Genomic DNA, 27,412 nt, shown 5'->3' on the forward strand with positions numbered 1-27,412 from the left:
CTCATTTACGGGCTGCAAGGTGGCGCAGTTGGTTAGCACTGTTGCCTCGCAGCAAGAAGGTTGCCGGTTTGCGTCCCGGTGGGGGCACCGGAATCTTTCTGCGTGGAGTTTGCATGTTCTCCCGGTTCTCCGGCTTCCTCCCAAACAGTCCAAAAACATGTTGAGGTTAATTGGTGATTCTAAATTGTCCGTAGGTGTGAATGTGAGTGTGCTTGGTTGTCTCTACGTGTGGCCCTGCGATGGACTGGCGACCTGTCCAGGGTGTCCCCTGCCTTCGCCCTAAGTCGGCTGGGATAGGCTCCAGCCCCCCCCGCGACCCTGATGAGGATTAAGCGGTGTATAGATAATGGATGGATGGATGCTCATTTACTTTGACTGGGGTTCCAGATGCTAAGAGAAAATCCAGCTTAGAGTCCCACTGTATGTGACAGCAATTCTTTTCTGCCTTAATATGTATGTAGTCAAAGCAAAAAATAGATATGAAAGCTAAAACCTCTGACTTTAACACTATATATAACCATTGTTTTTCTTCAAGTCTTGCCTACATGCATGTTTCTTTGGCTTATTCAACATTTAATTAAAGTAATAGTAGTTTAAAAATTCAATCAGCGGATGCCAATTCTTAGTCATCCAGTTGGCAGAGGCATGCCACTCCACGGTTAATCCAGTGTTGTTGTGGCTTGTCAGACGGCAACTCGATGGACAGGACATAGTTAGTAGAGTGTCCAGTGGTGGACAAGGTCCCTCGACGGGCGCTGGTTTTGTAAACAGGACAAACGTAGATGTTTTCATGTCTGAACTCGGCCATTTCTCCTGGTTTGAGCTTGATGATGGGTAAAGTGTCAAAGAGAATCTTAGGATGAGACTCTCCGATGACCATATTCTGTCTGTCCCAGCGCGCCCCCTCCATGAAGAGACCCTTAACATAAGCTCCATCCTCTGGCTTGTCCTCCATGTGGGTCTCCTCTTTGGTAACCTGGAACACAACAGAGAGTATAATATATCCCTAAATTATTGTGACTGAACATGACCAAAGACACAGAGGAAGGTTAGAAATACCTCAAATTCAAAACCAATGTAGTCGATGGGGATTGTGTACTTCCTGGCATAGTTCTGAGACACTCCAGTAAGAAATGACTGTGGAAAGTAGAAACTGGAGAGCCAGAAGACTGTAGGTGGGCCGTTATCTATCCAATCCTGTCAAGAGTGACATCCAAGATCATGTACCGGTATTAGTATAGTCAAAATGCAGTGTATTAGATAAGTAATAATAGATGAGCTATTGTGATGCAGGTGCTAATTTTTAAAATAATAATTGCTAAGTTTAATTTTTATGTTATTAATTTGTAATATTCCAACAATACTTTAAGATAAGGCACAATTTACATGCAGTATTGTGCTCAAACTTATTAGTATGTGTTACTTTCATCTTGGCAGTCATATTGCAAATACGCTCAAGGTCTATGTGACCCAAGGCAGTCATAATTCTTACTTGTAGGAATTGCAGCCTGGCTAATAGATCAGTCACGTAGCTCCCCATTGGCTTAAGAGAGGGGTAGGACTTGGCTGCCCACACAGCGGGCACCTTGCCCACCAGCATACTGTTAAAGACGTTCTCAAGTTCAGAAGACATAACAATCTGGCCCTTCAGAGCTTTGCGGATGTTCACCAAGCTGACACGAACCACATCTGTAAGTCTGACATGAGGGAAGACGAGAGTTAATGTGAAGGATTTCAGAAGTGCACAAACAAATCAGTGACTCCTTTGTTATTTCTTCTAACTTGCTGGAACCGTATGGCTTTGCAAATTATTACCTGTTAAAGCGGATGACCTCCTGCCTCAGAACAGTATTCATAGACTCTTCATACACGACTGGGTATTTATCCATCACCATTTGTATGTCAAAGTCTGTTGGCAGCTTTGATAAGATGTCCTCTGCAAGCTCGTCTACTACTTCCTACAGCACAAACATCGATGGCAGACGTAAGACAGAAGGGTTTGCATATGCTGTTTCCTCAGGAATGTAAGTATAAGCCAAAAATGTAAAATCAAAGTCTGAGTGTTTCAGAAAATAGGCCATGCAAACCTGAGGAGACTTAGCTCCGCCGCCCGACTGCCTGGGCAGAGTCAGCAGCACTCCATCCAAGAGCTGATTGGTCTCTTGATTGTCCTTGGTGATATCAGCGTTGCTATGAAGTCCGAACACACAAGGATCGGCACAAATTGGCAGGCTTCGAATGTAGCTAACATAGGTCTGAAAAAAAAAGGATGTTTTTTTTTTTTTTAAATTCCATTCCTTATCAGATAGGATGATAAGATTTCTTATAACACCGCTCTCCAGCATTATGCCCTCAAGGGTCGAGATGGTCTAGATTGAATCCCAGACAAATATTACATACTGTGATTAAAACAATTAATCCTCCTCTGAGTACACAGCGAAAATCAGCTGCTGTTGTGTCCTTTTGTTGAGTGCAAGCCTGTATTTACTCTGGATAATGGCCTAAGAAGACAGCTGCTTCGTGTAATATCATTACTGATAATGACGGATGTGGCAGTCTTTCAGTGTCGCGTTAATTAGTCATTGACCAGAGCTCTGACCGTACCTGATAGGGGCCATGAGTGGGAACATAATACAGATCTCCCTCACAAAGGTGGTAGCGTTCCTGTTCTACCAGCTCCCAACTATAGAAGATGGACAGGAGCGACAACAGCAGACGTCTGTCTTTGTCGTCTGTCACCCTGCCACCATAGTTACACTCACCTGAGAAGAAAAAACAGATACTAAAAACTGAAACAAAATCTAAGTCCAGGGACATGCTTGTTGAAGGTTTTGTCAAGTTGAAGTCATGCCACTTACTGTATAAATATTTTGAATATACAAAGAAGAGTGGGGAACCTTGTTGCCTATGTGATTGGTATAAATTGATACCCTGCTGACCTACCTGTAAGGTAGGTGAGAGCCTCCAGTGGAACCTCATCATACTCATCCAGAAACATCTGGATTTGCCTCATACTGATTCTCAGGTCAGACTCATTAAACTCATATGGAATATTCCAACCTAAAGACAGAAGGCAGAAACAAGAGTCTATATAAGTATTTCATGGTTAGAAAGCAAAGGATCAAATAGCAAACAGAAGGTACAGTTTACTGTATTTCTCACCTAGAGGTCCAAAATTCCTTCTCTCCTGCACCAGAGCATGGAAGAAGGTGAGCCCAAACAAGAGCTTCTGCCAGATGACCTGTTTCTTGGAGCTAACAAAGAAGTCAGGGTCAGAGATGGGATGACTCAGGTAGGAACGCAGCAGGTTTGCTCTAATTCCTTTAGGAGGCTCATTGGTCATCTTCAGCCCGTTCTGCAGGATACTAACTGGGAACTTGTCGGATGGGTAACTGGTTAGCCATAGCCTGAGGAGAAGAGCATAAATGCGCATGACGTTATTGATGTAAAATGCAAGTTTAAGACAAAATGACTGTGTAGACTTGGTTACCTAAATTTAGAATGTGTCTTCTCTGGAGTGATGGTTTCCTCGCAGATCCTCTCTAAAGTGGGCATCCAGCTGGTGGCCAGGTGGCAGTTCTGCAGCACCACCCATGTGCCCTCCTTAATGGCTTTGTGAATCATCTGAGCTGCTATGGGTCCCTGTCCTTGACCAAGCGAAATGGTTTGGGTCTTATTACCCCCCATTTTTTGGTCATCAGCAAACTTTAGCAGACCTAAAGGAGCAATATACTTTATTTAGATCTTCAGCATCCAAAATTTAATCAAGAGCAACTTGTCCTTTCCACACAATTGTATATAATCAGTGTGACTAGGTGGTGTGGTGCTATAGTGTGTTAATATCTAAAAGGAACATACAGTATGTGTTCACTTAATCACCTGCAGTTGGATCAGATCCTGGTGACAACACAAAGATGAGAGGAGAGCAGCAGTTTGAGTCTTTGTAGCTGCCTGCCAAGTCAAAGGTAGGTGGTTCGATGTAAGCTTGTCCCATGTTGCCCACTATGAAATCCTGCACTGCTGGAACCAGTTTATCAGGCCTGAAGCACCTGATGACAACCATTCGGTCCAGTCCCACCAGCTTACTCCACTGGTCAGGCAACTGGTCCTTATGAGGCTTTCCTGAATCATAAAGATTCTTCCATTTGGAGATGTTGTCTCGGACATGTTCTGAGAACCCATCCAGGTTTGGAAGTTTGGAGGCCCTGACAATCTCAGACCAAGATTTGTCTGACAGCCACTCTGGAGCAGGGTTAGGATAAGGGTTATCTAAAGCAATGCCACCAGTTAGGAAGAAACGCCAGACTTGATCATCAACTTGGCCCTTGCCCTGCAAGATGCCTACTGTGAGCAAAAGGGAGAAAAGCAGTTTATCCTTCTCAAAAAGCGACCGGCAGACATTATTGTAGATGCTGAGGGTAAAGTGCTCAACAATGTTGTTGATTCTTTCAGCCACATCATCGCTCTTTACACTCTCTGCGATGGAACACAGGTAGAGGTTGATGAACCAGGTCAAGGAATACTGGTACATTGGTTCGATGTTGGCCATTTCTGAGATACAGAAAAACAAGATGGAGGAGTGCTCTGCCACAGGACGGTAGCCCATCCGAGTGTCATCTATCTCCTTCTCAGTGACACTGGCAATTTCTTGCTTCTCAGCGATGTCCTCAGAGAGCACTTTGGAGGATGACAAGATCTTAATAGCTGTCTCATCGTCCAGAATGTTTCCCTCAGAAGAGGAGAGCACTTCTAAGATCTTATCCTCAATTTCTTTCAGCTGCTTGTTGTTGGCAGCACTCTCCAGGATGAGCTGGTTCTTTTTCTCCTCCAGTTCAGGTTTCTCTTTGGCTGCCACAAGCCCCAAAAGCTGGTCCTGTAAGCCCTGTGGAGTGATCATGAAGTTCAGCAGACAGACCTTCACAGCCACTTCAGGAAGGTAATGGGGGTTTCTCAGTCCAGTGGTCATGTAGAACAAAAAGTCTTTAGAATATTCCACGACATTCTCTCCTATTTTCATGTACTCTACACCCTGCTGTTTGAAGGTCTGCTTCAGCAACACAGGCTCAAGTACTGGATCAAGTTCCTCTCCAACATTTTCTAAAAGAACTGGGGTGCCAAGCTGAATGCTGTTCTCTAAGATTCTCACGTAATTTGCATCTGACAGTTTGATGACAGCAAGCTTATTGTCCTTCTCCAAGTTCTTAATCCACTTGTTGGCTTGACCTTGTGGATCAATCATCAGGGGCCACCGACGGGAGTTGAAGACAATGATGCCATTGTCCGTGGAGAAGGAGTCTACTGGCAGTCCAGCAATCTGCCATGTCCTGATGGCCACCTGGTTACCCAGAGTGTTACTGAGAGTGAAGTCCTTAGAGCAGGGGATATTCTTCTCCTGGCAAAGGATGTGCCACTGTTCCTGGCACTCTACGCGGTAATCTACTGTAAAAGCACCAAGGTAAGACACAATCCCTGAGGAGAGGAGTATGTCACCAGTCAGATTGGTGTATCTGTAGATGAGAAATATGGTAATAATCAGATTAATATTAAACTTCCAGACCACATATCGTAACTAACAGTGAAATTAAAGTACATTGCATTTATATTCTGATATACCTAATCCCTAGTTGCTTCGCAGCCTCTGTCCACCTGTCTTTCTCCCCGCCCAGTCCTCCTATCAGCTTCTCTGCCCTGACCAGCTTCTGAGAACACAGTTCAATGTTGTCCTCCAGGTCTTTCTTCTTGTTATTCATAGCCACGAAGTCATCATTCAGACTCTGCAGTCTATCCTCAACTTCTTTCAGCTCAGCTCTTTTCACAGCCAACATTTCCATCTGTACAGCCAGCTCATCCTCAGCCAACTTCAGTCTCTCCTTCTTGGGGGCTACAAGTTTGGCTACACGTTCATACACCTCCATTGCCCGCACCCATTTACAGAGACCTTCACAAGCCGAGGAGACATTTTTGATAACAGAAGGCTGGAAATCAGGGTTGTCAATATATTTCTCCCTGATTTTCTTGATGCGTGAGGCAGGAATGTTGTCTTTGTCATAGGTTTTAAGGTTTTCCAAAAACTTCAGGTCTGCAAGGAGCTTCTTTGAAGGGCCCCAGAAGTCCTCAACCATCTTACCTGCAACATATTACATTCAAATTGTATTACTGTCTATTGTGTGAGTATCTGTATATTTTAAAAGATTGCTAAAAACTTTGTAAATACGAATGCTGCCACATAAAGATCACTCTTTTAAAGTTGTGATCTTACCTAAACCACTACTATCAGGTTTTCTCTCAGGTTTGATGCCCTTCATGATGCATATGGACTCCATCACCAGTTTGACTGCACCTGGTGGATTTGTCATAGACTTAACTACTGTAATGTCTGCAGGTTTCAATGTGTCCAGTGCTGACAGGGCAGCCTCCAATGCAGGCATTGCTTCCGCCAGGTCTCCCTCACACTCATCCTGAAAAGCAATCAGGATCAAAATTAATTAGTGTCTTTCATGTCAATTAAAAAGCTGCAAACCAAAATACTTCAAATACCTACTGTATGATTTTTAACTTCATGTACGTATTTCAAAATGTGTCATTGTTCCTGAGTACATGTATACCTTAATAGCTTGAGCTGCAGCTGCTGCTTCATTAGCCACTTTCTCATCAGCAGACACAAGTTCTTTCTTAGCGTCCACCTCCACTGTTTCCTGCTCAATCTTAACCATCATCTTATCTGTCTCAGCTGAGGTCTGGATGAGCTCTGGTTGCAAGGCTGTCAGCTCCTGCTGCATCACTGATACCTATAAAATACATTAATATAAAGTTACATGAAAAGTATCAACATTAATCACGAGTGAATCACAAAGATTTGACAGGGTGCATCACCTGAGATGCAGCAAACTCCAGTTTCTGAAGCCCAACAACATAGCTGTTCCTGGCAGTGTTCACTTCATTCCTTTTAACTTGGAGCAGAGTCTTAAAGGTTAGGATGAGTTCAAGGTAGGAGGTGGGTGTGACGTAGTTGTGCCTTCTTAATATGGAGAAGTACCTTTGAGACATCTCCCTGACATTAGTCTGGAAGTTCTTGCACATCTCCACCACCCTTAGACAAAGAGAAAAGCAAAAATCAACAAAACTAAACAGTGTGGTGCAATTCAAGTTCAATGTCCACTGTTGAGCAGCTGGAAAAATCACTGCTTTTTTCATAATTGTTATTCTCTTACTCCAGTTTGATGTCACTCTCCATTTCTACATCCTCTAGGAACTTGTGGGCCACCATTTCCAGAGCGTCATTTGGCCATACATGAAACCAGTCAATTGTGCAGCAGTTGATAAGGGAGGGAAACATCCTAAGACGGTTCCTAAATGCATCACCAATGGGACTCATGGCTGTTGAACACAATATTTTTGTTACGACTGGTTAGGCAAACCGCAATGAAAAAGGACGTGTAGCTGTGCCTACCTAGCACAATGTGAAGGTTGGCCTTCACTCTGTCAATGAAGAAATTATACATTGAGAGCGGCGTCACATCAATCTTTTTGCCTTCCATCCGGGCGATACCCTGTACTTTCTCAATGATGTCAGCACGCTCATCAGCAGCAAAGATGTTAGGTACATCACCCGTGTTAAGCAGCATGCTGATGTCTTCCAGCATGACCTCATCTTTGATTTGGCTGTCATTGAACAGAAATACAAGATTCTTTCCCTCAATGCCAGCTTTAAGCATCATGCGCTTCAGGTCATCACGCCAGTCTGACATGCTGTAGTTCTTTGTCAGCTCGATCTGGAACAGGACGTAATCACTGATATAGGTGGCCAGCTTGGTGGCGCTTTGGCGACCTGAGCCGCCGATACCAACGAGCAGAAGGTGTCCATTGTCTTGTTTCAGCACACGGCAGATTCGGGAAATGTGCTCAACAGCAAACTTAAACATTACGAGGGACATGGGTGCCTTGCTGCAGTTGTTGTACTCATCCAGGTAGAATTCCATCACTTCTTGCAAGGCTTGCAAGTCTGTGATTTCATCGTAGACCTTGGTGTCAGAATCTGGCTTGGCATAATCACCAAAGAACAAACTACGGATGCTCTCGTCTACTACCTTGCCATCTGGGCTGAGGTGGCTCAGGAGCTATACAAAGACACAGAGTTTGCAGCTTTAAATCTAGAGAACTCTAAGAAAAAAAATCAGTAGCTTCTCTAATAGTTTTTTGTTTATTTTCTGTTAATTTATGAGATTAAAAAAAACATTGTTTTGATTTTGCCAACATGATTATTGTGTGTTTGTGCACTAAGAAAATATGTACCTTTTCCAAACTCAGTTTAAAGAAGTCTGAGGTTTTCTCTTTGATGATGATAAAGAATCTCTCCATGTCATTGCTGTCAATAAGTCGGTCATAGAAAACGCGATAGAGCTCATGAATCCACAGACGGATCAGTTTATCTCCATCCTGACATAAAAAAAATACAAAAACATACATAAACAGATGCTAGAGTAATCCAGAGCAAGCCATATAAGCATTTCACTGCCGTTTGCACTCCTACCTGCATGTGTGTGTGTGGAGCCAGGAGTACACCTCGTATCACTCGAGCAAAGTCTCGAAGATTAAAGATGTAGTGGGACTTAGATGGGGTGGGGAGGAAGCTGTCCATAGCATCCTTGTACACAGCCATGGTGGCTTGGACCATGATTTTGCCAAGCCTTGGAATAAACATAACATGTTTTCATGACGAGGATCATTTATAGCATGCTTTTGCTTTGCAACAGGTAATAAATAAATAAATTGACAAGTTACCTGAAGAAAGAGGCTTCAAAGCCCTTGCTGAAGTGCCAGTCAACAATGGAGCTGAATATCTTGGTCAGTGTTTCATCATCAAAGGAATCAATTGAGATAATATTCAAGTGGCGAGTGAAGCGGCCTAGCATTTCAAACATTTAGTTAGTCACCATAAACCTTTTGAACGCTACTGTTTCAAAACAGAACAAATAATTATTTAAGCATACCTGTAATGTCATTCTTCCCACCACCAGGAGGCCCCATTGCAGAAATAAACAGCACATCCACTATGTTCAGCCTGGAGGTGTCTTTCTTGTCATACCAGTGGTGGTGGTCAATCCATTGTCTTAACAACTCGATTGGGGGCTGGGCACCATAGATCTCCTTAGCTGGCATGTTCAGGTCATCTGTGGAGTGGAGGTAATAATCACTATGAATATCTAAACATGTAATCTACGTTGCTACTCAGTGATTGTTGTAAGCACTGTATGCGCAACCATCTTTACCAACATAGACGACACATTTCTTTCCCACAGGAGGTCCAAACACGCCTCTTCTTCTTCGGTCCAGCTTTGCCATGATGATGTCTTGGATCTGGTTTGCTGAGGTGCGGGCCGAGAAGTCAATGCAGTTTGGTGTGTACTGCTCCTTAGGAAGCTTTACCAAGAAGCTTTTGTTGATGATGGATTTGCCGGTGCCAGTGGGTCCCACAAACAACAAGGGTATTTCGTGTGCCAGATAGGTACGCAGGAAAAAAAGTTGGCGTGCTGTCTCCATGGTGGGAATAATGAGGTCTGACACCTGGCAGAGAAAAAAATGAGTTTTAGAGAACATGGCAACCCACAGTGGTATCTTTAACAGAAGTGATCTGTTTGACTTTAACACACTTACTTTGGCTCCAGCTGGTATGACGTTCTCTTCATTTGCGATCAAATCAGTCCAGACATTCCACTGTCCATGTCTATCCTTATGGAAGTAGAAGTCATAGACAGTGCCTGCAAAACGACAATTAAATATCACACATTGAATGCCAGATATTAAATAGATACAGCAGCCATATGTAAAATTAATGTAGAAATATTTTGACCTCTCTCAGGGAAAATGTTGTTCTTTTTGAGTTTGATGCTCTTGGGTCGAGGGTGCTCATCATCCATGCCTGAGATCAGAGTGCGGTAGAAGACATCGAACTTCTTGCGACTGTCTCCAGTTATGGTCCCACCCAGAGACCATACAACCGCAAATAGGAAGAGACCCTGCAGCCACATGGTTATTTGCTGGCTGGACATATTCTGTGTACCATTGGTTTCTGATGTAGAAATTTCATCTGGCATTGACAGGAAAATAAACACACACAATGATAAATATGAATACATATTGATAAACCAATTATCAACTGAATGTCATCCTTACTAACCCATCAGGCAGGTGTACAGCTTCATCAGGCTATTGACCAAGTGGATGGGAGATGTCTGCACCACAAAGCGACACTCTCTGTCTATAAAGTCCAGACAGGGCTGAACTAACCAATCAAACAGGTTCCTGATCTATGGGACAAGAGATGCAAGAGATATATTTAGGATCTTAATGCAACAACATCTATTTAAGGCTGTATGTTTGTCCATTAAAACAAGTATGACCGTAATCTCACCAGCTCTCTGTGTTCAGCACTCAGGCTTTCAGGCAGTGTGTTCATGTACGAATCTCTTAGAGGAGACCAGCCTAACTGTGGAGGTTCCATGTAGATCATCCCACACCTTAGGATAGAAAGTTTTATTTAAAATCCAAATATATGTCAGGATAATGTTTTGTATTTGCTTGCATAAATGTTGAAGCCTATGTCTTAGCCGCTTACCTGCTGACAGTAGCTGGAGAGGCTTGCTCCAGATCAGCAGGCTCAAAGATCAGACTCATCTTGGGACCCATCTGGATGATTTCACCACTCATAAGACAAAGCTAGAGTGAACAAGACAGAGCATCTTGTTTAAAAGTTGTTAATCGCAGTTTTTTTTTTTTTTTTAACAGAAACTATAACTGTCCATGCCAAAGTTAATCAAATGTAGCCACAGAGAGACATAAAAAAGTCCAGTACCTTCTTGTTGTCATCCAGCACGGTGTTCATGTTTTCAATCCAGACAGCATCGATGGGCCCATCAAAGATGATCCACTGTCGGTCTTCTGAGGTGGAGATAGCTTGATCCCTGAAGGTGGTTGCCAGGACGCCATCAGACCACTCATGGCTGACTGGATCGAAGCAGCCATACAGTTGATCCATGGTGATGGCCTTGGGGTTGATGATGCAATAATTCACTTTAAACTCCTCCATGAGCTTCGCTAAATACGGTGAATTGGAGAGCATTAAAAGTTACACATAAGAACAGAAAGAAAATAGAAAGGGACTTGAAATCATGTAAATTAAATAACATTGTTTCATTTAGTGTTTGCTAATAGTTTGCTAGGGGCCAGTTTACAGGAAAAACATGGCACAAACAAAACTTGCTTACAAGTAAATTGCTAATAAAATCTAACACCTACCTTTGTAAAGGTCCCCAAGAGCAGCAGCAAGAACCTTATAGGCAGACGTCTTTCCACCTAGAGGGTCTCCTACTATCATGAAGCCGTGACGTACCAACATCATCTCATACACCTACACACAAAAATTCAAATAAAATCCTCAACACGTTAATGATTTTACGGTGTTACTATTAGTATTACAGAACAATGCTCTTCCTTCTTGATACCTGGATGATTTTGCCTATGAACCATGGGACAGGCTGGAGGTTAAGCTTTGCAATGTTATCATTGAGTGCATTAAGGAGGAGATCATAGTCTGGTTTTGGAAGAACAACTCCAGGAAATAAATCGGAGATGATACCCTGTGGGCAACAACAGGAGAATGATAAGTTATCATCCCCTGACATGTATAAACAAATTCAGGTTATAAATGGAGCTAGTACAAAATCTGACACCTGAAACAAGGGCACATCTTGTGCCAGAAACTTAGCCATGTTGACGTCCATCAGTGCTCTCAGCAACAGCACGCTCTCGTTCTCCTCAGAGTATTTTAGCTTCAGATTCCCTGCTGCAGTCAGCACAGATTTCACGGCTCGCATACCGTAGTCGTAGTGGTGCTGGGAGGACAGCTGCTCGGAGCACAAGCGGTAGGTGGCCACGATCTTCTCGGCCAGACTGTCAGTAGAATTTGATTTGGAGTTTGATGTTCGAACCAACCAATCTTGCTCTTGAATCAATATGCTTACAAAAATAGTTATGCAACACATTTCTATTTATACCTGCGAGATTCAATGAAGCCCATGGAGTACAGTGAGATCTCTCCAATGAGACCATAATCTGGAACCATCATTGCCACTGTACGGAAAAGAGCCTGAAACACAAGATTGGTAGGTACACATACAATTTCAGCATCCTATTGTCTAATTATATATCAGACTTTACATGTACCTTTAGGTTGTCCGGCAGCTCAGCTCTGCCAGCGTAACCAGGGTTCATGGTGATAAAAACAGAGCAAGTTGGATTGAGGGAAAGCTCTGTCCCCTCAAACATAAAAGTCTTCAGATTCTTAGCAATGGCCTGTTGTATGCAGAGGATCTGCTGAGCTACCACAGAGAGCACCTCCACCTGTGACACAAGCAAACATTGTTATGGTTGTAAGTACAACTGTTAAATTTGTATAGAAATATGCATTACAATTCATTTTTATAAGTTTGACTGTAGCAGTAAATATAAATATAAATTGTTTGTTTTTTTTCCTCAAACGTTCACATTTACCAGTCTAAATATTCCTCCTTAGTGTAGCTGCAAAACATGTTTGCTGCTTGCTGAGTAATTGCTTGAATACAAAGAGTAATCCCACGTGTATTTCTGCCTAAGTTAAAAATAAAGCCTTTGGTGTGGATGTAAATTGCTGCAAAGTTTAGATGTATGCCTAATACCTGACACATTTTTACAAAAAGATCAGAGAGTACATGTTTACTGCCACAAAAAGAAAAAACCTTGCAAAGCTTTAAAGACATGCAACAACAAAAATAATAATTGCACTCGATTACAAAGAGAAACGGAGCCAGTGCAATTAGCTGGACTTGAATAAACCTTGTCTTAGTTTTAAAACGCTAATAGCAATGTTTTATCAGTTGCAGTCTCAGAATTCCTCTTTTTGACATAACATTTTAAAATGTATTAAAATAATGAACTTGAGGAAAAAAGAAAAAAAGAAAGAATAAAGTATCTTCATCCTGTTGAATTGCAAGCTTGAGTTCAAATCTATGACTGTTAAAGCTTTAAGCTAGTTCAGTTTCATTATTATAGTTTTATGCTTAATTTTTTTTAAATCTACTTTTATTTAGTTTTTATTATTTCATTTTCACATTTTATCTTTCTTAGAATTTGTACTCTGTTTCAATCTTTTATTTTACTTATCTTTTTATTCTACTTCTTTTGTCTTATGATCACCTTATTAGTTACCCATGAGGGACTTGGAACTGCACTAAGGTGAATGAAAAGTACAATACAAATATAGCAAGATTTTTGATTAATTGACTTAACTACCTGGGAGGCCAAACTGACCAACGGTTTTATCGCGAACATGTTTCAGCAATAATACATTTCATATTATTATAATTTTTGTTCATTCATTTTAAACTACCATTTAGGTATAGCAGATAGGGTATTTGAGTCTTTAGGAAGACAGGTATACACAGCTCAACAGTGTAATAGTCAAACTCACCTCGATACGATTGAATTCATCAAAGCAGGCCCAAGCTCCAGACTGAGCCAGTCCTTTGAAGAACTTACTCATGGCCTTGTAGTCCAGACCATCAGAGCAGTTGAACACCACACACTATAAAAATGATTAGCTTTAACATCAGTATTTGAAAAAAAAATCTATACACAAACCTAATGCAAATACTGAAAACAGTTTTGGTATACCTGTTTAGCCAAAGCTTTTGCCAGATCTTTCGTGGTCTCAGTTTTCCCAGTTCCTGCAGGACCCTCTGGAGCTCCTCCTAAGTTCAACTTCAAAGCCCCGATTAGAGTCCTGATGTAGCACATAAAAATTTAACAAACTGACACTGTTAACAAACTTTACATCTTGGACATTTAAGTGAACATTTTAAGTTGCAGTATGTTAGAATGTCTGAGCCTTATTATGATATTTTCTAGTTCTTTAACGATAGCAAAAAGAATAGGTCAAATAATAAACCAAATCAAACCTGTAGCAGCGATCAGTAAGCGGTGTGATGACCAGACGGGGGGAATTGCCCAAGTATTCATAGCCATACTTCAAGCAGGTGGTAATCATGCGTAGCATCACTTCGCCGTCCTCCCAGAAGTAACGCAGCTGAGAAATCCATGCAAAGTCATTCAGTGAGGAGACACGGTCGTCTGCCAGTTTTGCTACAACATCCCGAGCTGGGGAGGGGGGGGGATACGCATGATTTATTGCAAGTTGAAATAAAGAGAGCTAATTTTATCTCTTTAAAACATATGACAATGTTGGTATTTTGATATTACCATGAACATCTATCACAGTAAGAGCGCCAAGGGTCATCCTTGCCCCTCCTGGCAGCTTCCCACGCACCAGCTCCACAATGTCAGCAATCTGGGCATTACACTTCTCCACATAGGCCTTTTTGCATATATAATAAACACACATTAGAATTCACTGTAATAACTGTATAACTTTTGATGATCTTAAAAGTTGACTTTTGCTGGAGAAGTGGATGTTAAGACTGACAGGCAGAGAGTTGGTCTGGATGGCTTCAGATACTTCGCTGGTCCAAAAGATAGAGGAGGCACAAATGACAACTTGCCCAGGCCACTGCAACACCCACTTCTTCCGGGGCACCTAAAAGAAAAAAAAAAAAGACTTATTTGTAGACATGAGGTCTTAACAGTACATAAACCCATCCAGAACACTATATTGACACTAGAATTCTCTCATCTTTTATGGCCCTTATATTTTAATACTGCTCCAGAGAACTGATGGTTGGTTTTGATCGGTAATGACTGATAAGTACATTACGGTATTAGCCAAGACTTGCCTACGTCTACTGTCAGCCAATACTAAGTTCATAAAAGATTCAGTAATAGAAATTACAGCCATATTCCCAAATACCTCTGCATACTGAATCACTCCTTGATGGATGACATGTCGAACACTCCGGAGCATCAGGTTCTCCACCTGCAACAACCACTTCTCCACCATGCCCTAAAAATGATTATGGTACCAATTCGCAAAAATTATAAAACAAAAATATAAATGGATATTATACAGGCTATAAAATATACCAAAAAAAAACCCACTACTAACTCTATATAAACAAGTATTGTTCAATACCTTGGCTTGGGCTGGATAAATCTTTTCTGTGTAGGTCACAGTCTCCTTTTCAGAACTGATCATGCCGGTAATCGCCATGTCCTCAGTAAACTCCAATTTTGCGATGCCCTCAAAGCACTTCTTTAGGTGAGGTTGCACACATAGAGGGTCTTTGGTCTGTGACAGAATCTCCAGCAGCTCGTCGTTTGACAGGAAGAAGAATCTGTAAATATATTGAGGATAAAGACAGCAGAGAGCGCTAAAACAACAACTTGGCAAGACCCTTAAATAAGTGCTCCCTGCATCATTCGTATGTTCTGTAATGAAAGTGAAATTTCTTTGTTGAAATAAAGTTTTCCCCCTGTATGGCAGGCATCTCTCCTGAGTTCTATTTTAGTGTATCTTAAGCCAGCATGACTAGCTTTTATCGTCTTTGCGGAGTACTTTGGCATATAAGCAGAGAGAAGTCCATCCATCCATCCATTAGCTATACACCGCTTAATCCTCACTAGGATCGCGGGGGGCTGGAGCCTATCCCAGCCGACTTAGGGGACACCCTGGACAGGTCACCAGTCTATTCCAGGGCCACACCCAGAGACAGACAACCAAGCACACTCATATTCACACCTACAATTTAGAATCACCAATTAACCTCAACATGTTTTTGGACCTTATGGGAGGAAGCCGGAGAACCTGGAGAGAACCCACACTACACGGAGAAAGACCCCAGTGCCCCCACCGGGATGCGAACCGGTGACCTTCTTGCTACGAGGCAACAGTACTACCAACTGCGCCACCTTGCAGCCCCAGAGAGAAGTCAAAATCCCAAAAACTATTAACTACTAGGGTTAGGATTAGGAGTCAAAACCTTGGGAAATAGAGCCTCTTCTTTTCCAGGTATGTATTAAGGCCTTTTTGGATGTCTTCCATGAACACATTAGACTCCTGCAGACGTTCCAGCATGTTCGGCTGGTCTGTAGCCACCAGCACACGAGTATCCTTAACCTGGGCCAATGAATCACACAGAAGTCAAAGCAGAGCACAACAAATATGCATACAAAAATTTTAAACTGGAAGCTGTGTGTTACGAGGATCTTACCGTCTCAGCAATTATATTTTTCCAGTAGCTGTCCACAATTGCAAACTTGCGTCCCTCCTCAGGCATTTGGGCGATGATGTCCTCTGAGCTGAAGATGGGTTCGAGGTAGAGCCACGTCGCCTGACACCTCAACATGGAATCAAGGATGTCCTGCACACCCAGCAGCTTGTCCTCCCATTGCTAAGTACAAAAGGAATTAGGAGCATAACACAATTATGTTAACCGCAGTCTATTGCTATATCACAAAGTAATAGCATTTCTGGTTCACCAGTTACAAAATGCAGGGTTTCTTTATGCAGCTCCAGTCATTTTGTCACTTGTTCTCGTGAAATTAGACTTACATTTTTCTCTGCACCTTTTAAACACAAGTGAAAAATTCACAAAACTGATGTAACATATTTTAATTTCTTTGATATGCATATTAGTTGTGAACATTTAAATGAAAGCTACAAGAATCAAATAATATATCATGTCAGAATAATCATTCTTACAATAACGTTGCCCATAGCTGTTTGTAGGATATAAAAAACCTGTGCCTTTCATACAGATGTGTGGGTGACATGTGTGATCTATCATCAAGTATCTAATGTTTGTGTAATTACACACTGATCATTGTATTTGTGAATGCAAAATGACAGCACAACGGGAATAGTCAGAGCCATTGCAACGCCTGTTTAAGTGGACTAATTACTAACGTTGCCGTTTCTTACCTTACATTCAGTCTCTATTGGCTTAATGAAAGGTGAACCTCGCATGGTCTGTGTCTTAATAATGTGGTCATCCAGCTGGACTTGGATGTCATCCACAGCTGACACAATTTTGGTACCCTATGGAATAACAAAAGGTTGTTTAATACAAGTTATTGTCAGCATTCTGTATGAAAATCCATGGGCAGTTTGAGTTAGAATGGTGAGAGCAATGTAACCACCATGCCACTTTCTTGTAGTAATTTAACATTCTTGATTTAATCCCGTCAAAGCATTAACACTGGTAATGTTTGTGTCGTTCAGCCTATGGTCGTCTGAAGTGAAAGTACGTGACTGAATATGTGTTTGTCATACTGTATCTCTGTAGGCAGTGAAAGAGAATCGTAGGTCGGCCCATTCATTTTTCATCTTCTCCATAGATTTTTCCAGAGAATGCTCCTTACTAGCCAAGGCTCCAATCTCTTCCAGCCTGGGTCAAAGGTAAAATACAAATCCATTATTTTGTCTTACAAGCGATGGGTGTTGTCTAATCAGAGTGCGTGCTGTAACCAAAGTATACTGTAAGTAAACTGTCTCACTCATCAGAGAACTTGGACAGCCCCAGATCCAACATGTTCAGCAGCGAGCTGTTCACATCCGGTTTGACATCGAACCCCACAATACTACTAATCTGCAGGACGACAAAAACTGTTATAAATTATTCACACCAGCTTCATGGATCGCGGGAGAAGCAGGACACTTGGTCCATACACTGACGCTGGACTTCTATCAGTGTCAGTTGATCCAATGAAGCAAATAAATTTAATTCAGCTGACCTTCTCCCAGTGGCGATCTTTGATGCCGGGGTTGCAGATGGTTGTCAGGATAGGCAGGTGCTGCTTGAATTCGTCGATCTTTTTTTTGTAGAAACTGGCCACCATACAAGGCCGAGGAAGATTTGAAAATGTCTTTGTCAGTTTATGCGTGGTCCTCCACATGACATCCAGCTCATTGGAGATTTTCTCTGCATCCAAGTGTGTGAAAGGACCTAGAAATTAAATATTAAATATTAAGTATGTACAACCATTTAAAAACAACTTTGTATATTCAATTAGTCCTTATTTGTGCCATTTAGAGCTTTTAAATGCAGTTTTTCCAGTGTGATTTACCTACCACTCATCCACGCTTTTGACATGCTCCGAAAGTTCAGCGCTGTGTTCCACAACTGTTCGTACTGCTGTGTATCAGCTATCAGAGTGTGAAGCATTGGAAACTGGCTCTCGTCCATCTCCAGCAAAGTCTCCTCTTTGTTGATATCCTGCATACATGTCAGGAAAAAAAGCATTTTCCAGCTCTCCCTTGAAACACGACTTTCAAGATGAAGAAAAATCTATTTTGTCACTGTGTTCTCAAATAAAAAGGAGACCATGTGCACTTTAATCTTGCAGGTTAAGAGTGTCTCTTACCTCTAGTTCAATGAGAGCAGCCTCCAGGTTGGCAGTGATTTCAGAGAGTTTTTCCACATTGTTCAACTCAACAGTCATTGTGTGCTTAAAAGCCTGTATCTCCTTGTCAACATCCTGCAGTCTCTGGTCAAATTCAAAGATCCTGAGACAGTCAAATGGATACATAGCAGTTGTCAGTTTCAGCTGTTGCATATAAGAAACAAGTGAAACAACCTGATTATAGTGTATATGACATCACCTACATATAAAGGATCGTTTGAAGTCTAAATTTGAGTTTACTGCACTCCTTGTGCTTTTTGGAAAACAACCAATTCTTATGTGGGAAACTGTGTGATGCCTGCGTGAAGTTGAGGAGGCAAAAGCAAGAGTGAAACATCACTTCCACTGGCAGTGGTTGCCATTTGTGTGTGACAAGGAAGGTTAAGTGTTATTAGTGTGACCTTGTTAGGAGACGATCCACGGCCTGTTCTCTCATGATTGCCAAACGAGTCTTGCTGTCTTCAAGCTCAGTGAGGATCTGACTGGGCCACTGGAAAACACGGGAGTTCAGCCTCAAGTCATCGGCTGAAGGAGAAGAGAAATATATATATAACAGGGATTTAAAAAGGAGTTTATCCAGTGGCCAAAGCTGTCAGAGTGCCTTTAAAGGTAAAAATAATTTTTGAAATGCATGTTATCTGTGCTATAGAAGCATTTTTGTATAAACTGTTATCACAAAAAAATAAATAAATAAAAAAAACCATGAGAAGTTTCACAGGGCGTACAAGGCAGAAAGGCATAGTCCATTAGGAAGCTGAGGCGGTAGGATGCCTCTTCAATCTCATCTATCAGCTTGTGAACGGTCACATCACTGCTCTCCTTAATGTACTGGCTGAGAGACACCAACTCCTCTGTAGTTTTTGGAGTGCCTCTGACGGTGCGTGTAATCTCCTCATACTTTTGACAGATCCTGGGAAAACATGACAGCTGATTTTTTGACATTCTTTAAATTATGTAAACATTTTTTGAAAAAATGTATTCAGTAAACTAGTACGTTCTTACCCCTTGTTAAGCTCACGATTCTCCTCCACCTTAAACGTGACTATCTTGTCTTTCAGTCTCTCAGCACGGTCACACAGGTCAGCGTTCAATTTGCCAACACACAGACAAAACATGGACAGGGGCACCGTAATGCGCAATGTGGCAATCTCTTCCTGCAAGAGTTTACTGCTCTCAACTTTCTGGAAAAAAAAAAAAGGAAGGAGAGAGGATTTTGGTACACCAGTCACACAGTAAATACCAAACAAAATATTCTGTGTGTATTTTAGATGTAAGTTTATTTTAATTACCTTAGAAAATCCTGTTAATGAGTGCTTTTCTTTGAGGAATGCTGATACATCCTGCTTTGCTGTATTGTCAAGTAGATTGCTGTATTTTTGATATACAGTCAAATACCTGAAGAATGACATGTAGAATTAGCCTTTTTTCTACACGTGCTACTACATCAGATGCAGTGAATGATACAACCATAGTTCACTGTGCTATTACCTTTGGGGTCCCACAGTATTGTTGTCGAAAACATCTTTGGCTTTGCTAATTAGGCTAGTTACCAGTGATTCATCAGGCTTGACAGTGCGTAGATACAAGTTCTCGATATCAGGAGAGAGGATACATTCCACCTGTCCAAGCAAGCATGCCAGTCACACATGATACTCATGTCTGTTACACAAAATTACACAACAGAGAAAGCATTGTGTAATGTAAAACAGATGCAAATAAGGCCTTTAAAGTGTGTACCCTTGGGAGCTTCTCAGCACTTCTAATGATCTCCATGAAGGTCCTATTAATGGTCTCCCAACATTCCTGGAAGCTGGGACTAAAGACAATGTGAGGCTCATCCGACTGTAGCTTAACCAGCAGCACCTGAGGCTGAACATACTGCATCTCATCAAACACCTCTCCAAAGTCATTGCCTTCCTAAAGAAAACAGAACACAGAGCGGCTGATGATGACAAATCCTGGCTGTGTTAGAGGCAAAAGGCTGAATTCTGATCTCATCTTAAATAGAATGATAACATTTGTCCAAACCTTGTGTATCATGAAGAACTGTAGCAAGTTCTCTAAGGACTGTACGACCAGGCTTCGGAGCTGCACTGACATGAGAGCAGCCACACAGCTGAAGAACTCCCCGACTCTAACTGGAGCCTCTTGGTCACTCTTGGGGATGAGGGGCAACCACAGGTCCTCAAAGGTGCCGAACAGTGACGCACAGTGAGGCAGCCACCTAGGAGAAGAAGAGGACCCTGAGTAGTTCAGTAGCAGAAGGGGTTGGGGCGGGGATAGCAGATGGAGAACAGACAAGCAATACAAAGAGAACAACAAACATTTGTTGACATTTAAAGGACTAAAAGCATTATTTGTTGGGCACTTTTGCAAAAAAAACAACAAAACAAAACAACATTTTTGTAGATTAATTTTTCTGTCCATCAGTTAATCAACTAATCATCACACAGCATTCACTCGAAACTTTGCTGACTGCACTAGCTACTGGTGTTAGTGAGACTTCTATTTATCCCTGTCTTACTTAGTCTCATGCCTTCTTGATTTGAATACGGCTGCCAATGGAAACTAAACCAGAGCAGAACAAAGGTATCCAAGCAGGTATACATTACAAACACAAGAATAAACATACAGCAGCACATTTCTACAAATTACAGTGGTACATATTCCATTAGTGCAAACAGACAACCTACAGGGGATCCTACATGGTCTCACACCCAATACAACAGGCACACAACAATGGACGCAGTGGAAGTGAGGCAGTGTAAGCAATCCCCTGAAAGGCATCCTGACATGTGTCTGACAAAGTGGACAAGGTGGAAACATGATCCTGCACCTACTATGGGATTTGCTTGCTTAGTTGTGTACATATTGTAGCCCTAAGCCAATGTGAGGACATGCAACAATGATTAAGTCTGGTCACTAGCTTATAGTCTCTGTAACAGACTGACTGTTCTGACACAGTCTGGCAAAGTGGCAATACTCACTGCTGAATTAGTTCATCTCTAGTAGTTTGGCACTGTCTCTGGACAAACTCTTCGAACTCAGATGGTAGGAGTGGGAGGCTGGCAGAGAAAAGGTCCTCCAGTTTGACAAATCTAAGGGATGAGTAGCTGAAATAGGATAAAAGGTGATGGGTTACTATTCACATTTTTGTTTAAGTTGTGCTTTTATAACTAGTTACTTTTGTTTTTCAAAGAATACTAATACAACAATTCAGCTTCACACCACCATGCCCATGCTGTGTCTTCTTATTAAATGATTGTATCGAACATTGTTTTTTCAGATCTTGAAATCTGAGCATTAGCAGGAGGGAGAGTGCATTTCTTTAGTGTTCAACAAAATAATTTGCAAGTTGTTTCTTCATCAAATATGCACCATTCAACAAATTTAAATTTTTTTTTTTTTTTCACAAACTGAAATTGAGATGTTCAGACATTTTCATTTTCGACAATTCCTAACACCCACTGTTAAATGTTGCAGTATATCCCTGCTATTTTTTCATGCGAGTAAAATATAGTGTAATCTAACTGTCCCTGATCGTACAGAATATATTACCTGGTTAACCAGACGTCCTGTAGTAGGACCATAAAGGGACTGACGGCAAACAGATGTTGGCTTAGCAACATGCGAGAATCCCTGTAGCTTGTGGCCCAGGGCACTGGTGCACGAATCACCCTCCTGGGAAAAGGCTTGGGGATGCTGTATATGGACAGTCGCTGGCGCTCAGATGGGTCCATCAGAATGTAGTCAACTGGTCACATAGTCAGATATATGGAAACTTGTTTTTTGTGTTTATTTATATAACAAAATGTGCTAGCATAAAAAAAATAATTTAAAAAATCTCTGTTCGTTTTGCTCAGTCTGTCTATAAAATCAATGTTGGTGCATGACTGTCTAAATGAAGCAATATTACCATTAAAGAAATTCTGTCATTATTCCATACCTATGCTCTTCTTGAGGCTGAAGTAATAATCTCTTTTGACCTCTTCTTCCATGTTAGCCCTCAAAATCTGGATACGTTTACTACTGTCCTCAGTGTCAAGAGGAACCAAGAGCATAATGTCGATCATCTGCTGGTGTGGTTGGGGGGCCACCGCAGAGTCTGGGACACCAGTGGTGATGTAGTACATATACCTCTGGAGGAAAGCGAAGATCATGAATGTGTCTGAAAAAAGTCGGCTCAAAAGATTCTAATCAGCACCTAATCTTTCATTACTGAATTCAATGACACTTACCTCCAGGTCCCTGTCATTAGGTTCCGTCTGAGTCATCTTCTCCTCTTGCCTGCGGATGATGTCGAGCTGCTCTGTTGGACTAATAGGCCGGCTACTTGGAGCGGGGAAGTCTCTTGGCTTATGCTTCCCTTGAGATGAGATTGCAGCATACCTGTGAAAGCATGAACGAATCAGATCAATGGCTTCAAGAAAAAAAAAACATCATAAAAGTAAAGCTGTTGCTGAAATGTGTTGGTTTAAGGGCATAATTACCTTTTCCTTGGTGTAATTGCTTGTTTCTTTCCAGGGGGAATGGGAATAGATGCTAAAAGCCTCATTAAGATCAAAAATCTATTCTGAGAAATTACCAGAGCAGTCTTGGGCAGTGTTCACATATTCAGTCTGATAAGAAATTTAAAAACAGTGCAATTACACTTAGTTTCAGAAAAGCTTCTCTTAGTCACACAGACCAGGCTTTAACAAGAGAGGAACTTAAAAGGATACGAGGCCTTGGTGGTTTTGCCAAGGACTGACAGCGCATGTGTTGGAGTTTTCTCATTTTCAGATCCTTGGCCTGGGGCCTGTAGTTGTTTCCAATAGATTCACTGGGAGTTCGGTAGTGACGTTGCTCTTTGTATGGTACTGCTTGAGTCCGTGAAGAAGTTTGGAGGATGGGTGGGTACTGACTGTGCCTGTGGACTATCTGAGTTAAAATGAACAGATCAGATGGTGGGTAAACGTGTTGAATTATGGGAAAACATTTGAGCAAAACTGGCTTGTTCAAAGTCCTCATGTGATATTGATATTCTTACTTGATACAGTTCCGAGGGTGTATCATTACAAGGCAAAGGTGGTGGAAAAGCACATCCTCTGTTCTCACTCATATTGTAGATGGAGTCATCTTCCATCTGCAGTTCAGACAGAAGCAGACAACACAAAGGACTACTGACACTTTTGCAGACTGCAAACTCTTAATATTTGATCACTTCATTTTAAAAACAACACAAGGTGCAGTTAAATGCATAATTAAAACACTACAGCAGCCAAAGAAGGAAAATGATTTGATATAGTTTCACAGCCACAAAGTCAGCACAGGGAAGAGCTGTATATTATTGTAACCATGACGACCAAGGACTGCTGCTCGTTTCCCGTTTCTAACCAACTGTTTATCCTTCCATACCTTAAGTAATATTTTAAGCAATATTTTAACACTGATAACAACGGTTTTCTGCTGTAACCTAACCAAGTAGCAAGCAACCAAAGGAAAAAAACACGTCGTTTTCAGGCTGCGTGGGTATTTTTGAGACGGTTTGCTTGTTTGGGTTGTTTAACTTGTAACCGGTAAAACAAAGACTCAAACGTAGCTCACCTGTTTCAGACGCTCCATGTTCTTCAGCTTCTCAGCGACTGACAGGAAGAAAACATGGAATTAGCGTAACTGTGTGAATGAAAATGACAGTGTTGTGCATGTTTACAACGTTTAAAGGGCAAACAAACACTGAAAAATACGGTTGTGTCGTGAATATCAGTTACCTTCTTTCGGTCGCTGTAACGTAACGCGGGCAGGATTTCTGAGAGTTTAAATGTTTAATGTCCCCGTCAGCAGCAATTAGCCGAGAATTTGAAATCTGCCTCTCAACCATTGTATTATATTTCAAGCTGCTGGCAGTTTAGTTTTTCCCTGTCAAAGCTTTTACTAAGGAAGAGTCATCCCGTTGCCGTCAACTGAAAAAGTGTTGATGTCATCCAGGAGCGTCTCCATGGTAACACCTACTGCTAGTTTTGTTTTACGTTTTTTGTTTTTTTTTTTATTAACAGAACAATACACACGTTCATCATTTATGCAAGCAAAGTGATTATAGCTGGTGTCGTGCCAAAAAGTGATTGTCCCTGCATTATACCACCTGCTGTGTTCTAGATGATAGCAGATCCAGCTGTTTTTACCAGCTAAAATAGCTTTAAATGACCAAATCAACTCATATAATACAGTGTTCCACCTATAAAAACGTGATTGCAGCCCCTACATTATCGCTGAAATGTCATTAAAGCATCAGAATGACTTGATTTCCATAATGGGGGTTATATTAAAAAGATTATATGCCAAAGGATAAATGGAAATGAGATCATTTCTTTATTTTATATAGAAATCCCAGCTGCAAATCATGCAAAAATACAGTCTAAAAAAAGGATATTAGACATACCAAACACATACAGCCTAAATATTGGAAAACAATATTACAGTATGTCCAACCGTTAAAGTTTCACAAAAACACACAAGTTATGATAAAGACATTTTCATGAGGAGCAGGTCACGAATGGATGACCCGTCACCTAAATTATTAGGTAGAGATTACAAATACATTTAAAAACATCATTACACAAAATTCTCAAAGATTTGACCCTATTCAGGACTTTGATGTTGCCATACGTAGAAGGTCTTTCGAGGTCCATTGGACCCCAAGAAAGAATATGTGCAAAATATTTGTTGGTGTTCATTATAAACCTTTATACTATGTCAAATAAATATTCTGATAAGTTGATGTGTTTTTTTGGTTCCAAATGCATGACAAATGTCATTCTTCTTATATTAAAAAAAATAAATCTTCAAAAATAATTTTAAAAAATCAATACCTGTCACCTAAACCAAATGGCCTGGGGTCCAAAAGACACCAAAAGTCCTGAATATGGTTGATGTCCCCATAAATCATACACACTTTGTGAACAAAGTTAGTGTCGCTTATCAGGCATGTCAAATGTTTCGAACACAGGTTCTAGATAACACTATAGAAGTTAAGATTAAGGTATCTGGGTGGAGGACTGGCTCTCTTTGAGAGTGCACATAAAGAACCTAGTGAAATAAAACTAGAGGTTAAGTTGGGTTTATATTATCAAAATAAGGCCTGCTTTAATTTAGCAGTAAGGAAAGCATGGAAACATGCCATATTCTTCAGTGTTTTAGTCCACAGGGACATTATCTATGCGCATGCTGCTGCTTCTACTCAGTTTCACAGCTCTCCATGTTTTATGTTCAACCCATTGTCCAGAACACATCACTGTATACTTTATGATCTGCTTTCTTTGCCTTCATTAATCCTAAGGAGACGGTAGCAATGGTATATTTGTTATTTATAAAGCAAAACTGGGTAAATTCCCTTCTTATTTTTGATTTTTTTTTTTTTAAATCACTTACAAACAACTGTTATGACTTTCATTCATCTAGATGGCAGCTCTACAGATACCCTCTAAACTTGGTAGTGTCCTTTTCCTATATTGCTCCTTGGTCCTGGAAATAACCTTTAGAACAGGTCATTCAATATTTTGTAATCTTTTGTAGTTTTATAATGGCATGCCTTCTTGACCAGGTCTCCTTTGAGGAAGAGATATTCATCTAAAGGGACTTTCATGGTTAAATAAAGGTTAAATAATTGAAAAATAGAGGGGACCAGGATTACAGAGCAAAGGTTAAGTTAGGTCAAGTCAGGTCAAGTTCACTTATAAAGCCAAGGCCAAGCTCATCTTCAGGATTCAACTAAAAATGCCCATGAAACACTTATTTTAAACTGTTGCCAACTTAATAAAAACATATCAATCTTGGATTTTAATCAAGTTTACATGATCACACATTTATATGACCCAGAGGTGTGTCTAAACAATGTTAAAGGGGCGTTGCACTCTCATACTCCCGGCTTGCGCCTTCTTACCAAAATGCCGATTGAACCCTGTGTTCACACCAGACGCGCGAATGATTTACATGTAAAGTAAATGTGAAGACGCGATCAGACGCGATGGAGTAAACGTCCCGCGGCGCGACTAGCGCGATTAGCGCGGCGCAATTGACGCGAATTGAGCGAGTTTTTCGCGCGAATGAGGTGATTCTAACCGCGCTAAACGCGCGTTAAGCACATATCGCCTAACGCGATACCGAGCCTCTCCAACAGGTAGTCCAACTGGGTCCGGATCAGCCGAAAACCGCACTTGAAGCGGCCGTCATCCAGGCGCAGCTGCTGGAGAAGGTGAGGGAATTTCCCGAGTTGTAGTGTACATGTATGATAGGGTCACTCGGCCCCCCAACACCCCCTCGGTCGCTTTGGTCCCTCGACACGGTGTGCGCCCTCATACAATTTTTTTTCTAGAAAAACCCCTGTGATCATCCTGAAACAGGCTATTACATATGTGAGCGCTTAGGACAAACATTCTATTGTAAGAAGTTTAACAGATTAAAGTTAGATTAGTATTTACAATCATTTATAATTTACTAATCTAAATAAGCTGTTTCATTAGTCCTGTCCGGCTGTTTGAGTCACATGGGCTGAGGGGGCGTGGTTTATGCTGACGTACCAGTGCTGTTGTGAGGCAGAATCAGGTCGGCGGGTTGCCTTTGTGTGTCTGGCAAAGTTTTAATTATTTTAAAAAATGGTAAGTTTTAATGCCAGCTTTGTGTGCACAACAATGTCCTGTAACAATCGTAGCCATAAGGGTGCCGTCTTAATAGAAGAGACGTGACTTATTAATCGGTATGCTAGCAAACTGTGTTGCTCACGGTGTTAGCTCGTTGTCGTTACTTGACCTTCGCGCGGAGAAAAGAAAAAGGCGCACTAGTAGCTTGAAGCTGACTTTAACTCGGCTAATGGCATCGTTTAGCTGCATTTAGCATTAGATGGTAGCAAGTAATGTTAGCATTGGTTACTTAGCCTGTCATCGCCAACTTTGTTTCGATGCTGTTTTCTTCATTTGTAGCTGCTCACTTCTTCGCCCGCCGAAGTTAGTTTACTTTTGCAGAACCATTGCGGATCGGTGTTGACGTTCAT

The 27,412-nt window shown here is 41.4% G+C and overlaps 1 protein-coding gene across 1 annotated transcript; it reads right to left on the minus strand.

Annotated features, from left to right (window-relative positions):
• Positions 1-622: 622 nt before the first annotated feature.
• On the minus strand, positions 623-27,412 carry dnah3 (dynein axonemal heavy chain 3). Its single transcript, XM_008291789.1, has 62 exons — positions 27,350-27,412; positions 26,527-26,608; positions 23,974-24,011; positions 23,139-23,307; positions 22,626-22,753; positions 22,334-22,526; positions 21,946-22,141; positions 21,375-21,500; positions 20,416-20,611; positions 20,125-20,304; positions 19,876-20,006; positions 19,677-19,782; positions 19,390-19,568; positions 19,113-19,297; positions 18,789-18,912; positions 18,349-18,490; positions 18,056-18,200; positions 17,719-17,930; positions 17,482-17,573; positions 17,258-17,372; positions 16,907-17,023; positions 16,197-16,376; positions 15,966-16,102; positions 15,119-15,320; positions 14,897-14,989; positions 14,516-14,626; positions 14,293-14,407; positions 13,992-14,190; positions 13,708-13,816; positions 13,505-13,618; positions 12,223-12,399; positions 12,054-12,145; positions 11,730-11,949; positions 11,502-11,636; positions 11,296-11,407; positions 10,853-11,094; positions 10,616-10,716; positions 10,412-10,517; positions 10,178-10,307; positions 9,851-10,087; positions 9,655-9,758; positions 9,270-9,564; positions 8,991-9,170; positions 8,782-8,905; positions 8,531-8,687; positions 8,293-8,436; positions 7,451-8,117; positions 7,212-7,377; positions 6,874-7,090; positions 6,606-6,788; positions 6,260-6,458; positions 5,614-6,127; positions 3,880-5,507; positions 3,491-3,716; positions 3,163-3,407; positions 2,944-3,060; positions 2,605-2,762; positions 2,088-2,255; positions 1,816-1,958; positions 1,493-1,697; positions 1,060-1,197; positions 623-976 (listed from the first exon to the last, which is right to left on the minus strand). Exons 1-62 carry the CDS (start codon positions 27,410-27,412, stop codon positions 623-625), a joined length of 12,063 nt encoding a protein of 4,020 aa, XP_008290011.1.

The sequence above is a fragment of the Stegastes partitus genome, unplaced genomic scaffold (assembly GCF_000690725.1).
Source record: "Stegastes partitus isolate 25-593 unplaced genomic scaffold, Stegastes_partitus-1.0.2 Scaffold762, whole genome shotgun sequence".
Classification (NCBI taxonomy): Eukaryota; Metazoa; Chordata; class Actinopteri; family Pomacentridae; genus Stegastes; species Stegastes partitus.